At 43.9% G+C, this 16,121-nt stretch overlaps 1 protein-coding gene across 1 annotated transcript in view; it reads left to right on the plus strand.

Annotated features, from left to right (window-relative positions):
* LOC138947118 (annexin A6-like) overlaps positions 1-16,121 on the plus strand; it is a 62,339-nt gene that overhangs the window by 10,095 nt on the left and 36,123 nt on the right. Inside the window, exons 8-11 of the mRNA XM_070318565.1 lie at positions 6,700-6,803; positions 12,402-12,477; positions 13,273-13,433; positions 14,391-14,472. Coding sequence (XP_070174666.1) covers positions 6,700-6,803; positions 12,402-12,477; positions 13,273-13,433; positions 14,391-14,472 — 423 coding nt within the window. The remainder of the gene's footprint in view (positions 1-6,699; positions 6,804-12,401; positions 12,478-13,272; positions 13,434-14,390; positions 14,473-16,121) is intronic.

The following is a 16,121-nucleotide window of genomic DNA, read 5'->3' on the forward strand; positions in this document are numbered from 1 at the left end:
ATAGATTCATAAATCTATTTTATGCATACTAGTTTTACTACAAAGTGTCATACAAAGGCAGTTACAAAATTACATTCGTGATGTAACTTAGTGCATGCGTTTGTGGAAATACATTGACACTGACATACAAAGGCAGTTGCAAAATTACATTCTTGATGTAATTTAGTGCGTGCGTTTGTAGAAATACACTGACATGTGTTCTTCCACGAAACTAAATAGAAGAACCGTGACTATGAATTCCTACACAGCACAACAGAAGCCTAAAGCTTTCGAATTCTTCTTCAGAACGAAATAGAAGAATTTTCTACACATCGCTTCACAGATCAAGCCTGTTAGGCTTAACCACGGGCCTGCCGGATCTGGTACACGGTGCTGACCCTGGGTTTGGTGTGAGTGAAGGCTGTGGTAGTGATGACCGTAGCACTGCAGGGGATGTTGGCTGTGCGTCTGGTGTTGGCTGTTGTGGTGTTTGTGACGCCTTTGGTGTGGATAGCTGGTTGTTGCCATCTGCTGGGGTAGACACCATAGCAGATCTGTTGCGCCGGATGGTGCCCTTCTCCGTACGGATGATGTAGGATCGAGGACTGGTGGCTTTGGCAACCACCTCTCCAGATCGCTTCATGTCGCGGACCCAGACGGAGTCGCCGGGTTGAAGCGATGGCAGATCTTTCGCTGCATGTCTCCTGTCGAAGGTTTGTCGCTGTTTTTCCTTGCTAGCTGTTTCTTTTGCCTTGACAGAGTCATGGTCAGGGGTTTGGGGTTTGAGGGTATTGGGGAGTACCGGGACAAGAGTCTTGAGTTTTCGGCCCATGAGCAGTTGACTGGGAGAAAGGCCATTCTGGAGGGGTGTTGACCTGTACACGAGAAGAGCAAGGTATGGGTCTTTGTTCTTCTTGAGGAGGAGTTTTACTGTCTGCACAGCTCTCTCAGCTTCACCATTGCTCTGTGGATATTTCGGGGAGCTGGTCACGTGGGTGAACCCATATGAAGCTGCGAAGCTTGTGAACTCATTGCTCGAAAACTGGGGTCCGTTGTCAGAGACTACGACATCTGGTATTCCATGGACCGCAAACACACTCTTGATTTGGTTGATTGTCTCTGCACTGGACTCAGATTTCAGCAGTTTTGTCTCCACCCATCTCGAGTAGTAGTCCACGATACTGAGGTAGACTTTACCATGGAGTGTGAGGAAATCCATCCCCACTCTTTCCCAAGGACGTTCCGGGAATGATGATGGGAGGAGGGGCTCCTTTTTCTCTGGTCGGTGGATGGCACACGTGGTACACTTGTTCACCATTTCCTCCACCTCTGACGCGATGTATGGCCACCAGACGGATGTTCTGGCTAGGGCTCGGCATTTGGTAATCCCCAGGTGACCTTCGTGGAGGCGACCGAGGATGTCGAGCCTGAGGCATCTTGGGATGACGAGACGATCGTCGAAGAGGAGGAGGTCGTCTATGATGGTCAGATGTTCTCTGTTGAGCCAGTACTGCTTGAAGAGAGGGTTCTCAGGCATGTACACTGGCCACCCGATTGTACAATACTCCCGGACTTGATGCAGTTCCTCGTCTGCTTTTTGTGAGTCGCGGATTTCTTGCAGTTTTCGTGTTGTGGCCGGTAGGATGCTGACCGTCTGGCTGGCCAAGGCTGCGACGTTCTCGATAAGGTCCAGGTCTGAGTCATCAGGATCAGCGACGGGCGCTCTGGATAGAGCATCAGCTGTAATTTGATCCTTGCCTGAGACATGTACTACCTTGGGGTTGTACCTCATGAGACGAAGCCTGAAGCGTTGGATGCGGGGTGGCATTTTATGCAGCTCTTTTGTCCCAAAGAGGGGGACAAGCGGCTTGTGGTCGGTCTCCAGGGTGAAGTTCAGTCCCATGACGTAGTCATTGAACCTTTCACATGCCCACGTTGCTGCCAGTGCCTCTTTCTCAATGACCGCATAGTTCTTCTCTGCGTCGCTGAGGGAACGAGAGATAAAACACACAGGTCGGCGTGACCCGTCATGTTGTATCTGAAGGAGGACCGCCCCGATGCCTGTAGCTGAAGCGTCGGCGGCGATGATGGTCTCTCTCCGGGGATCGTAGTGAGCAAGGACTGCCCGTGAGATAAGGAGGTCCTTGACTTTCTGGAAGGCTGTCTGCTGTGGTTGGTCCCACACCCAGACTGCGTCTTTGTGGAGAAGATGGCGCAGAGGAGCGTTGGTCTCAGCCAGGCTGGGTATGAACTTGGCCAGCTGGTTGACCATGCCCATGAAGCGTTGCAGCTCTGTGACAGTAGTCGGAGCAGGGAAGTTTTTCACTGCCTCTATCTTCTTCGGGTCTGCATGTATCCCATTGGCGTCAATGATGTGGCCCAGGAACTTTATGGATGTCTTGGAGAACTCACACTTCTCGTTCAGTGTGAGGCCAGCTTCTTGAAGACGTGTGAGGACAGCTCTGACGCGCTGATCATGGATAGCTTGGTCAGCAGCGTGGATGAGGATGTCATCCATGTGACAGATCACTCCGTCAAGGTCGAGCAGAATCTCTGACATGATCCGCTGGAAAATTTCAGGCGCAGAGCTGATGCCAAAGGGTAGCCTGTTAAAACAGTACCGTCCAAAGGGTGTGATGAATGTAGTCAGTAGCTTGGATTCCTGGCAGAGAGGAATTTGCCAAAATCCACTCTTGGCATCCAGCTTTGTGAAGATCTTACTCTGGCCTAGTTTGGCAAGGCTTTCGTCGACTGTGGACATTGGATGGACCTCACGCTGTACCGCTCTGTTCAGCTGTGTTAGGTCAACACATATCCTCACTGCCCCGCTTGGTTTTGGGACGACGACCATGCCCGAGCACCAGCTTGTTGGCTCTGTCACTGGGGAGATAACGCCTTGTTCCACCATTGAGAGCAGTTCGTGTTTCACTTTGGGCACAAGGGGGTGAGCAATCTTTCTCGGGGTGTAGAGGCAGACTGGTCTTGCATCTTCCCTCAGTGAGATCTGGTAGCTCTTGTTTATGGAGCCCAGGCCCTTGAACAGAGATGGGAATTCTTGCTTGGCTTCTGAATCGCTAACTGCGTCAACGCGTGAAACTATTCCTAGTTCAACGCATGCCCTTTTGCTGAGGAGAGAGCAAGGTTGATTCTTTAGGATATAGAGTTTCTCCTGTATTTGGCGGTCATGGTATTTTAGGGTGACGTCGAGGGTACCAACTGGAGACAGCTTGGTGCCGCCCGGTCCACGCAGTGTTTTCTTTGGCTGCTGGAGTTGCCTACCTTGTAGCCAATCTTCAGTGTCGCTGACTACAGAGACGGAGGCGCCTGTGTCAAGCTTGAAGCGAGTCGATCGGCCGTCGACTTTGATGTCAGCACTCCAGTACTCTTCCCTGCCCTGGTCCACTGATCCAAGGAAATGGCTGGTTTCTTCTTCTTCAGACTCGGAGTCACTGTTGTCGCTTAGCTGGTTGACAGGCCTGCCTTTCTTGGACCTACACACTGTTTCATAGTGTCCACGTTTGGTACAGGCCCGGCAAGTAGCTTTCCTCGCAGGGCAGCTCTCACGAGAGTGTCGTTCCTTGCCGCAGTACCCACACTTATCGTGCTTGTATGTCGACTGGGAGCTGTTACTTCTGTAGCTGTTTTTCTGCTTTGTTTCTGGGTGTGACTTGTGTTGCCTGTGCTTCACGAAGTCCACCCCTGCTTTGCTGTCCCTGATGAGGGGCTGACATTCCTTTCTTGCCTCTGCCTGTCTGCTGTGCTGTATGGCTTCCGCAAGTGTCAGGTTTGCCATGCTCTGCAGTTTCTCTGATAGATCATCATCCGTCACTCCTCCGCGATCCTGTGTAGCTCCTGGATGAAAGAGTCTACCGTTTCGCCGGTCTTTTGGGTTAGTTTGTTGAACTTGGCCCTCTCCACAACGATGTTTTTTCGGGCCCCAAAGTAGTCATCTAGGGCCCCCTTTACCTCGTCGTATGTAGCAGTGGCTTCGACAATAGGTAGGGTTGTCAATATGTCGTCAGCTACCTCCCCCATTGCATACAAAAAGGTGCTGACCTGCTCATTGTTTGGCTTTGTTGACAGCCCAGACCCTGTTCTGTATCTGTCAAATCGCTGGCGCCATTTTGGCCACGATGCTGGCGTGCCGTCGAACGTTTTCGGCAGTGGAAGTGCTGTGTGGCGCTGACCCCTTTCAGCTGCCGGAGCCTGTCTTCCATCTTCGTTTTGCATGTTTGTGGGTCGATGAGATCCGCTGCCACCATGTAGTATTCTCGGATACAGGCAATATAGACACAAGGCGTGTGTAGTTACAACGTGCTTTATTGAAGACCAGAACGAGGCTAACCTGTCAGAGTGATGTCCCTTGGACTGTACATGTATAAGGTCATGGACACGTCGTCTGCTAAGACTGACGGTACGATATTACCACAGATACTTTTGGCTGGTTCCATTGTCCTCTTAGCACAGGTACCACTGTAGTAAAATTTACCTCTCATGAAAGGACACCTGCAAGTGTGTAGGGATGCTTTTGACTGTTGTCCTCTTATCGTAGGTATCACTGTAGTAACATTTACCTGCTAAGAAAGAACACCTGTAGTGTGTAGCTACTTTTGGCTAATCCCAAGGGTGTCCTCTCAAACACAGGTACCACTGATGTAACATTTACCTGTCTTGACAGGACACCTGTAAGGCAGGGGTGCGTTTGGGTGGTGCGAAAGACGTCCTCTCATGGCAGGTCCGACTGTAACAAGTAGCAGCTTTTTACTATGCTTTGAGACTGTGTAGTGCTTCCTGTAAGGCCAAAAAAAAAAATAGTCTGTTTACGGTAACCCGACCGACCCTATTTTTTTCGCGCGACCCTAGACTTTTTTTTGGCATTTGGGAAAAAAGAAAAAAAACAAACAAACCGCAAAATAACGTAAAAATATGGTTTTTTTGGGAAAAAAAAAAAAAATCCCGACCTACCGACCCTATTTTTTGGGCCTATGTTACCGTAAACAGACCTTTTTTTTGGGGGCCTAATCAATGTAACTTGTGCACAGGATGAATGAAATTGACAAAGAACTGCAGGAGCAAGCAGAAGGACAGATGTGTTTCTCACCAACAGTTTGGTTCGAGATACCATCCTCCCATCTTGTAAACCAATACACATTCATCCAGGTTTTTTTTCTCTCCATCTTTCCACTTTGACAAAATACCACAAGTCTACAAACATGGCTGCTGTCTGTGCAGATTGGGAGATAACTAACACCTGTTTGTTTGTTTGTTTGTTTGTTTGTTTGTTTGTTTGCTTAACGCCCAGCCGACCACGAAGGGCCATATCAGGGCGGTGCTGCTTTGACATAATAACGTGCGCCACACACAAGACAGAAGTCGCAGCACAGGCTTCGTGTCTCACCCAGTTACATTATTCTGACACCGGACCAACCAGTCCTAGCACTAACCCCATAATGCCAGACGCCAGGCGGAGCAGCCACTAGATTGCCAATTTTAAAGTCTCAGGTATGACCCGGCCGGGGTTCGAACCCACGACCTCCCGATCACGGGGCGGACGCCTTACCACTAGGCCAACCGTGCCGGTCCACTAACACCTATGGACATCTGCAAAATGAATTCAGTGACGGTGAAAACGATTCCCAATTTGCACATGTAGCAGCCAGACCGTTTATTTGGTTAGGTGTCCGAATGGAAGGATGCTAGCTCTTATCCCAGGTAGAAGCCTGGACACACCTGTGGCGGCGATAAAGTGTAGATAGGAATGAAGGTATCAATCAATCAATATGAGGCTTATATCGCGCGTATTCCGTGGGTACAGTTCTAAGCGCAGGGATTTATTTTTTAATTTTTTTAATTTTTATTTTATGCAATTTATATCGCGCACATATTCAAGGCGCAGGGATTTATTTATGCCGTGTGAGATGGAATTTCTTTTACACAATACATCACGCATTCACATCGGCCAGCAGATCGCAGCCATTTCGGCGCATATCCTACTTTTCACGGCCTATTATTCCAAGTCACACGGGTATTTTGGTGGACATTTTTATCTATGCCTAAACAATTTTGCCAGGAAAGACCCTTTTGTCAATCGTGGGATCTTTAACGTGCACACCCCAATGTAGTGTACATTTCGTCTCATCCGGTACAGTCAAACCTGTCCTGGTGACCACCTTCCCAATAACAATCGTCTGCCCACAACAACCATCCCAATGGATCCCAGACAAATTGTTTCGAGTTTAAATAATTCACCTTTTCATAGTAACCACTTGTTTACAACGACCACTTTTGGTGAACCTCTTTGATGGTTGTTATAGGCAGGTTTGACAGGGAGACTACTGCGTCACCCGTCACAGCAGGCTCTGCAGTTGTCGGCCGTGAAGAGCGCAAGCTATTTATAGCTCGACGTTTCTTATACGTCTCTGACTCCTGTGCATGGTAGAGTTCTGTTTGTGATGTGGTCTGGCTGCTGCTGTCTCCTTGTGTGTTCTTGGGAACCTTTGTGTACCCATGACAGTTTTTATAGGACTAAGAAACTAGCTCTAAAATTCTCCCCCCTGTTTGACTGGGTTTTGGCTCCAAAGGTGATTGTTGTGTTCTGACACTGGGTTACATGTGTGTAGAAAGCATTATTCCTGATTGTTGTGTTCTGACACTGGGTTACATGTGTGTAGAAAGCATTATTCCTGGCTGTTTGTGCACCCGTGTGGTATTGCTGTGCAGGAGACTTCAAACAGAACTTGCTGCACATCTACGCCCACATGGTCGACTACGCCAAAGCCACGTCAGATTTCCGTCTCAAAGTGGCAGAACCCAAAATGGGGAAGGTAAATATTGCACACATTAACTTTTTTTTTCTTTCATCCTTTGTGTATTTCATTTTGTTGTTGTGGTCTCAAGTTTATTGAAAAGTTCTACACTTTCCAAATTTTCACAGAAATTCTGACTACAGTGGTCGCCGCTTAATAAAGCCACTTCTGGACCGACGAAAAATGGCTTTAATAAGCGGCGGATTTATTAACCGGCGGTCCATGAATACGTCATTTTCGAAAGAAAAAAATCTTCTCTTTTGTTTACGTCACTCAGTCACTTTCTTTCGTCATTTACACTTGTTTGAATCTAAACAAAACTTCACGAAGGATGTTGACTTTTTGTTTTAATTATGTACATGTACGTGTACTTTGATCACTTCGGTACATCAATAATTTCCCTGTCACCGTCACGAATTATTACTCGGCAGAGAAGAACGATTGTATGAGCATTTGTTTGTTGGTCATCTTCCATAAGATAATGTGAGTTTTAGTCACAAACTACGTGATTTCTCTGAGAAAACTGGCTTTAATAAGCGGCGAGTTGGTTTTATTAACCGGCTTTTTCTAATACATAAGATATAGTGATAAATCCGGACCGTCTGAAATCGGCTTTTATAAGCGGCTGGCTCTATTAACCGCGGTTTTATTAAGCGGCGTCCACTGTATCTCAAAAACATTAATAAAAGGAGCGAACGAAAAGAAGAAGAAAAACATTCAAGGTTTTATTAACAATAAGAGCAGGTACTTCTGTGCATCAGTTGAACAGCATGATTTTGTTTGTTTGGAGCACTATACTTTGAATTTTCTGCCGATTTAAAATGTTACCAGCAACAGTGTGTGCTGCTGATTAAATTTATTTTTGAAATACACGTAGCAGAAGTGGCTCTCTTCAAACACATCAGGTTTTATACCTTACAGTTGAAATATTTAATTGTCTTCTGAGGCGAAATGTTTTGTTCAAAGAAAATTTTTAACTGCATCCTCTAAGTCAGATGTAAGCTATAACCTTTACGTTTAAATTCTGCAAGTAAAATTAGCCAATACTCGTCTAGTTTATTCTTTCACGTTTCTTGTAACTTGTGTGAGGTTAAATGTGTTATGCATCACTTTGGGGCATCTGTAGATTCAGAAAATGTGTGATTTGTTAACTTTAGTCTGTGTGGCTGACTCCTTTCATTTCCATCCTGAGTAGTTTCTAAGTTTTCTTCCTTTTTCTGAGCAATGTATTTGTTCAAACTATTACATTTCTCCTCTGTGCATGTGGATTTGAGTATGTTAACAAACATCCAAACAAAATTCACATTGAATGAATGGAATGAAGAGTTGTGCACATGTTTCAATATTTATTTCACATGGAAACTGTACTAGATATCTACTAGGAATTTGTAGAAATGAAAAATAATAGACTGGTCACACAAACATCACATGCACAGCTTTGAAAATATCAAGAAAAGGAAACTGCAGTCATTTTGGTGGAAAGATGGCACTTGTTCCACGTCTGTGCCAGCACAAATATACAAACACATGAACAAAAGCATGCACATGAACACACACCTAAACACGGTCATGTACAAACAGGCATACACCCCTATGTGCACAGGCACACACACACACACACACACACAACTGGCACACACACAAACACACACGCACACACACACACACACACACACACACACACACACACACACACATACACGCACACCTATTTCTTGATTCCCAGCCTTCTTGAATACATGTAGTCCAGTATTGACTAATGGAAAAAGCTATCCCCTCATCTTATATGAAAGTGAATCTAGCAATAGATCCAGAGGATAGCCAAAGGCACACGCATGCATGCACGCACATCTACACACACGCATGGATGCACACACACGCACGCGCACACACACACACACGCACACACACACACACACGCATGCACGCACGCGCTCCCATGGGGTCGCCTTCACGCGGCGGGAGTGTTCTCACCAAGCTACCCCACCCCTTTACTTCTCTTCTTTAACCTTATTTCTGCCTTACCAGTCCTTTCACCTATATTTCCTTCCAAGAAAACTCTCCCTACTATTCCCTGCAGTTTTCCAATTCTTTTCTTGTTGTCTTATTTCTACCTGACTGGATCCATCACCTTTATTTCACTTACCAAAAGTCTTCTTTTCCACATCCTTATTTCTCTGCACCCCGCATGTCGTAAGAGGCGACTAACGGATTCTGTTCCTCCTTTTACCCTTGTTAAGTGGTTCTTGTATAGAATATAGTCAATGTTTGTAAAGATTTTAGTCAAGCAGTATGTAAGAAATGTTTAGTCCTTTGTACTGGAAACTTGCATTCTCCCAGTAAGGTCATATATTGTACTACGTTGCAAGCCCCTGGAGCAATTTTTTGATTAGTGCTTTTGTGAACAAGAAACACTTAACAAGTGGCTCTATCCCATCTCCCCCCTTTCCCCTATCCCATCTCCCCCCTTCCCCCGTCGCGATATAACCTTCGTGGTTGAAAACGACGTTAAACACCAAATAAAGAAAGAAAGAAAGAAATGCACACACGCGCGCGCGCGCACGCACGCACGCACGCGCGCATGCACGCACGCACGCACACACACACACACACACACACACACACACACACACACACACACACACACACACACACACACACACACACACACACACACACACACACACACACACACACACACACACACACACACACACACATACAATTTGGAGGAAGAGAATGGTCAAAACCACATTTATATATCTAGATTCATGTATTTATTATAACAACTGCAAGTGGAGACACAGTAGCAAAAAACAAGTCGCGTAAGGCGAAAATACAACATTTAGTCAAGCTGTCGAACTCACAGAATGAAACTGAACGCACTGCAATTTTTCAGCAAGACCGTATACTCGTAGCATCGTCAGTCCACCGCTCGTGGCAAAGGCAGTGAAATTGACAAGAAGAGCGGGGTAGTAGTTGCGCTGAGAAGGATAGCACGCTTTTCTGTACCTCTCTTCGTTTTAACTTTCTGAGCGTGTTTTTAATCCAAACATATCATATCTATATGTTTTTGGAATCAGGAACCGACAAGGAATAAGATGAAAGTGTTTTTAAGTTAATTTCGAAAATTTAATTTTGATCATAATTTTTATATTTTTAATTTTCAGAGCTTGTTTTTAATCCAAACATAACATATTTATATGGTTTTGGAATCAGAAAATGATGAAGAATAAGATGAACGTAAATTTGGATCGTTTTATAAAAATTTTTTTTTTTTTACAATTTTCAGATTTTTAATGACCAAAGTCATTAATTAATTTTTAAGCCACCAAGCTGAAATGCAATACCGAAGTCCGGCCTTCGTCGAAGATTGCTTGGCCAAAATTTCAATCAATTTGATTAAAAAATGAGGGTGTGACAGTGCCGCCTCAACTTTTACAAAAAGCCGGATATGACGTCATCAAAGGTATTTATCTAAAAAAAACGAAAAAAACGTCCGGGGATATCATTCCCAGGAACTCTCATGTAAAATTTCATAAAGATCGGTCCAGTAGTTTGGTCTGAATCGCTCCACACACACACGCACAGACACACACACACACACACACACACACACACACACATACACCACGACCCTCGTCTCGATTCCCCCTCTATGTTAAAACATTTAGTCAAAACTTGATTAAATGTAAAAAGAAGACAATGACCATAACGGGTCAAAACGGCGCCATGTGGTAAAACGGGGGTGGGACATGGATACAGTCAAACAGTTGACCCGTGTCCGTCCCGGGCCGGATTCCAAACCGGCCGCGACCTTAAGTCACGCAAAACTGTTTCAAACCATATTCAGAGAGAGAGGGAGAGGGAGAGGGGGAGAGGGAGAGAGAGAGAGAGAGAGAGAGAGAGAGAGAGAGAGAGAGAGAGAGAGAGAGAGAGAGAGAGAGAGAGAGAGAGAGAGAGTGTAGTCACCGACAGAGAGGGGAAGCTAAGAGAACAGAGACAGACAGACAAGGAATAAGATGAAATTGTTTTTATATCAATTTCGGAAATTTAATTTTAATCATAATTTTTATATTTTTTTATTTTAAGAACTTGTTTTTAATCCGAATATAACATATTTATATGTCACACGCTTTCCTTCTTTGCCACTACTAAAGCAAACGTGTGCAAGATTGTATGTTACACGCATTGGAGCATGTGCAAGAACGGATTCAAACTCGAAATCGTCCCTCCAAAAGCCCCAAAATGCACACACGACTTTTATTTCTCCTGCTGTTATCGTTTCTTCTCTTTACAAATTCTTCAACGCTGAGAATACTGAAAACGGCGTCCCAGACGACAGTACTGTTTCCATACGCGAATTTAGCTGCCCTTGGAAAGTGGCTCGCTCAGGAGGCCTGTTAGTCTGAAACTAGAAGGAGAGAGTTCTGAACATAGATGACAAAGACCCCGAAAAGAACAAACATTTCGCGGATGCAGACACAGAAAGACGTCATGAAGAATGCGATGCTTCAAAAGATATAGACTGTGACGATGACTGTGACGTCATTCACATATACCGAGACGTCATTCATAGTTGTTCGGTCACTTCCGTCAAAAAGTAGATCTCTCCACAACGGCTGCTCCTGTGTTTAGGTTTGTCAAGCTTGGTCGAGTACGCAAAACGTGTTTGTTCTCTCCTCTGTTGAAGCTATAAATGCTATTCCGACTTGGTCGTGTGACAGAGTTTTCTTCCACACTCGATTAGCTGATGTCTAACTCAGCCTCACGGCTTCGTTAGACAATCAACGTTATCTCGTGTGGAAGAAAACGTCTGTCACACGACCAAGTCTGAATAGCAGGTAATGTTTTTGGCCCTGAATCTCTACTATCTTCTAAAACGTTCCTAAGGAAGGGAGATAACTCAAATCAAAGTTATTTTTCAGCAAACTGAGTAATTTGTTGATGGTAATACTTTTACACTGTCTGATTCTTATAGAATATATAGAGTCGAAGTGAGAAACAAAATGCTAGTAATAACATTAGACCAAAACATTATTTGGTAAACGAGTCCATACCACGGAACCACACACACCAATAAAACAAACTCCAGTTACCGCCCAACGAAGCATCCAAATATCGGAGCACGTAAAATGAAATTGAACAAAAGCATGGCGGCTGCCAAACCAAAACACTGATCTAAGAATATAGATCAGTGAACCAAAAAGGGGAAAGGGAAGTAACCTGCGGGAATTCCCGCACAAGTCACTGGGGTTTGTCCCCTGGTTTCGTCCCCTGGCTCGGTTTGTCCGTTAAAAGGTAATATCTTCCCCGTTTGACTACCGTTAGGAATGTAATTTTTTGCATACAAAAAACAAAGCCTATTCCTAACAATTTCACAAAATTTGAGCTTAATTGACCCAGAGATACAAGTCTTACCCGACAAACACCGACCGACTGACCGCCCACCCGCCTCAAACAAACAAACAAACAAACAAACAGACAGAGCGAATCCAGTAAGCCCCCCATTATTCTAATGGCGGCTTAAAAAGAAGCTTGGCATCTCTCTTGCCACACATTACAGATGGGTGTCACGTTTGAGCTTTCTGAAGAATGAAGTTGTTTTTCTTCCAGCTTCTGGAAGCCAAGTTTGTGGAAGAAGGTGACGGTTATCGCATCAACCTGGTCATGGCCAAGCCTGGTGTCACTCGTGAGTGTTGCAATCAATCATGTGAACCTAGATCGTTGTAACTTTGAAGAACATATGATAGGGTATCAGTTGTACAAATCCTCGAGATATTATGAAGGGATAACTCTGGATAAAACATGGATGTGTGTAAAAGTGCCTCAGATGCTGGAATTCCAGCCCTTTAAAGAGTAGGTCTCAGAAGAAAATAAAAGTCTTTGCCATGAATACCTTTGGCAGTGGGTTAGATTTTAGATAAAAGAATTATATTTTCTTTCTCTTGTTTGTTTGTTTGTTTGTTTCCTTCATTTCTTCATTTCTCTCTCCCTTCTTCTTCCCTCCCTTTTCTCCTATTTCAATGTCTTTTCTTTTGTGTATTTCTTCCTTCCATCCTTTCATTCTGCCTACCTCTGGCATTTTTCCCCTTGGGTTTGTTTGTTTGTTTGCTTAACGCCCAGCCGACCACGAAGGGCCACATCAGGGCGGTGCTGCTTTGACATTTAACATGCGCCACACACAAGACAGAAGTCGCAGCACAGGCTTCATGTCTCACCCAGTCACATTATTCTGACACCGGACCAACCAGTCCTAGCACTAACCCCATAATGCCAGACGCCAGGCGGAGCAGCCACTAGATTGCCAATTTTAAAGTCTTAGGTATGACCCGGCCGGGGTTCGAACCCACGACCTCCCGATCACGGGGCGGACGCCTTACCACTAGGCCACCGTGCCGGTTTCCCCCTTGGGTTTGTCCCCCTCACATTTATTAGACTTTTCTCCTGACACATGCATACACTCACTCACTGACTCTCTACACAGGAGGAACAGTGAAGAAAACGTCTGCTAAGCCACCTCAGCCAAAGAAGAACAATTCTGGTTCAGAAAAAGAGAAGAAGAAGAAGCCTGCTCCAGAACCAGAGAAAAAGAAGCCGCAGAAGAAGTCCGACCCTTACTTCGCCATGGAGACAGAAGATCTCAACGTAAGTCGGTTATTTTACTGTACAGTGGTACAATGTACCTGTGAAGAAAGGACGCCATTGGCATCAGTTAAAAGTGTTCCTACATTGTAGGTGGCCTGTCATGACAGGTATAATTATGTTAGTTAAGTTAGTATAATTATTCATGTACCTCCCATGGGGTTTCCTGAAATAAATTCTTTACCTTGCCTTGCCAAAGGACACCAGAAGGTGTACTTTTATGGGAGGTGTACACTCATCAGAGGGGCCTCACATGCCAGGTACCACTGTATGAATAACACCATAACACCACCACCTTCTCTTCACTACCCTGATACCCGGTACCCCCCCCCCCCCCCCCCCACCCCTTTTAGACAAAAGTTCCAAAGATGTCTAGGAATGTTTTTTTCTTCTTCTTTATTTGTTGTATACAGGTTAAACAAGAAATTCCTCCGAGGTAGGAAAAACACCCCCGTCCTTACCATTCTCACTGCCACCAACTGAGAAGGTTATTTCCCTTTGACCATTAATATGTCCCTCTATAAGTCCTTGTAGAATCTTAATCCACCAATAACTCCCTAACCGTGTGTTTGACTGGTCCCAATTTTTGTAAGGACCGTCTCAGGAATGTATAGAACCTGTTCACCAAGTTTGGTGACGATCGGTCCGTTCATTCTTGAGATCTATATGCGAACACAAACACACAAACAAACAAACAAACAAACAAACACATCGACCGAATCCTATACACACCCCTATACCGGGAGTGTAATTAACAACAGTGTAAGACCAGATTCTTAGCTCTTTTTGTTTGGATACATTCATTTAAATTACAGAGACATACAGACAGACAGACAGACAGACAGAGAGAGATAACTGATGGTTTATTGTGAAGACCAGCGACATTATGGATAAAGTTGGAAGTATTGTTTTTAATGTGGCATTTTAAGAGTCATTTTTGTGTGTGTTTTCGCTTCACAGCAAGAAGGAACGGTGGTTGAGTACGACAAGTTCAATGCAGAGCAGGACTGTGAGGTTTTGAACAAGGCCATGAAAGGGCTAGGTGAGACAATGTGTGTGCATGTGTGTGAGAGAGAGAGAGAGAGAGAGAGAGAGATGATGATGATGGAACTTTATTTTTCAAGGATAGAGGTTTAAGGCGACGCCTTTTCTTACAACCGGTCCTTACTTCTAATACAAATATCTAATAAATGATAAACAAGTAAAGCAACATGACAAATAAACAAAGTAAACGAACGAACCAGCAAACAATCGACAAGTAAGCAAACAAGCAAATAAACATAAACAATAAAATGGCAAAGTAAGCAACATACAAATCGAAAGCGAAACATGCAACATGTTAACACATGGAAAGTGATCGACGGTAAAATTCACACGATACCAACGTTTACACTAATGCTAATAATGATTATATGGTGTAAATGATAATGATGATGATGATGATGATGATGATGATGATGATGATGATGATGATGAAGTGATGATGGAAAATCGCAACATAAATTCCACATAATACATATAATAAAGAACATATTTGTGTAATTCATAAAGCTTTGCCAATTGTTGACAGCTACTTGCACGTGTTAAGACTAGTATAGCCAACTAGGTAGACATAAAATGATTATGCAGAGCTTGTTTAAAACTCTTTAGTGAGGTTAATGATCTTATTACAGACGGAATGGAGTTCCACACCATAGCGCCAGAGAAGGCTTGACTAGTTTTGAACAAATCAATCCTGGGTATTGGTGGTAGAAAATTGATAGACCCGTACCTTTCGGTGACTCTGTGAAATAGGTCCTGAATATAGATGGGCACTTCGCCATGATATACTTTATACATCATTACAGTCTTATTAAACTGTAACTGTTTAACTAGCGGCAGGTAGTTTAGATTCTTTAACTTCAAATCAGCTGATAATTGTGGACCATTTACCATGATTTTAGCTGCCCGACGATGTAGAGAGTTTAATTTTTTCATGTGAATATCAGAGACGCCATCCCAAAGAGTTGATGCGTAATTAATATGGGATAAGATGTGGGCATGATAAAATAGTTTTAGTGTTGCGATATCGACATATTGCTTTAACTTTGATAGCAGAAACAAATTCTTGGATACTTTTTGACAAATATAATGTACATGAGATTGCCATTTTAATTCTTGATCGACTATCACACCCAAAACACGATGTTCCGTTACCTGCTGAACAGGTTGTGATTCCAGAGAAAGATTTAACTTAAGAGGTCGTGACTGGTGTTTTTGTCTTGTTGTAATAATCATGCTTTTTGTCTTTCCTGGGTGCACTATCATACAATTCTGGTTACACCAACTATTGACTTCATTCAGACTAGACTGTAAGGAAATTTCAATTTCTTGAACAGTCCTACAGCTTGTGTGAAGCGTCGAATCATCTGCAAAAAATTCCGTTTTAACTTTGGAATTAGATATATGAAGGGGGAGGTCATTAATGAATACACAAAACAAGATAGGCCCTAAAACTGACCCCTGGGGGACTCCACTCTTTAAACATCCTTTGGGAGATGTTTTACCGTTTATAGAAACATACTGTGTTCTGTTGACAAGATATGATTTAAAGAATGAACACGTTGCGGGATTGTTCACGTACAATGCGAGTTTATGTAAAAGTAATGTGTGATCTACAAGATCAAAAGCTTTCTTAAAATCAAGAAATAC

This window comes from Littorina saxatilis, linkage group LG14 (assembly GCF_037325665.1).
Source record: "Littorina saxatilis isolate snail1 linkage group LG14, US_GU_Lsax_2.0, whole genome shotgun sequence".
In the NCBI taxonomy this organism is placed as follows: domain Eukaryota; kingdom Metazoa; phylum Mollusca; class Gastropoda; order Littorinimorpha; family Littorinidae; genus Littorina; species Littorina saxatilis.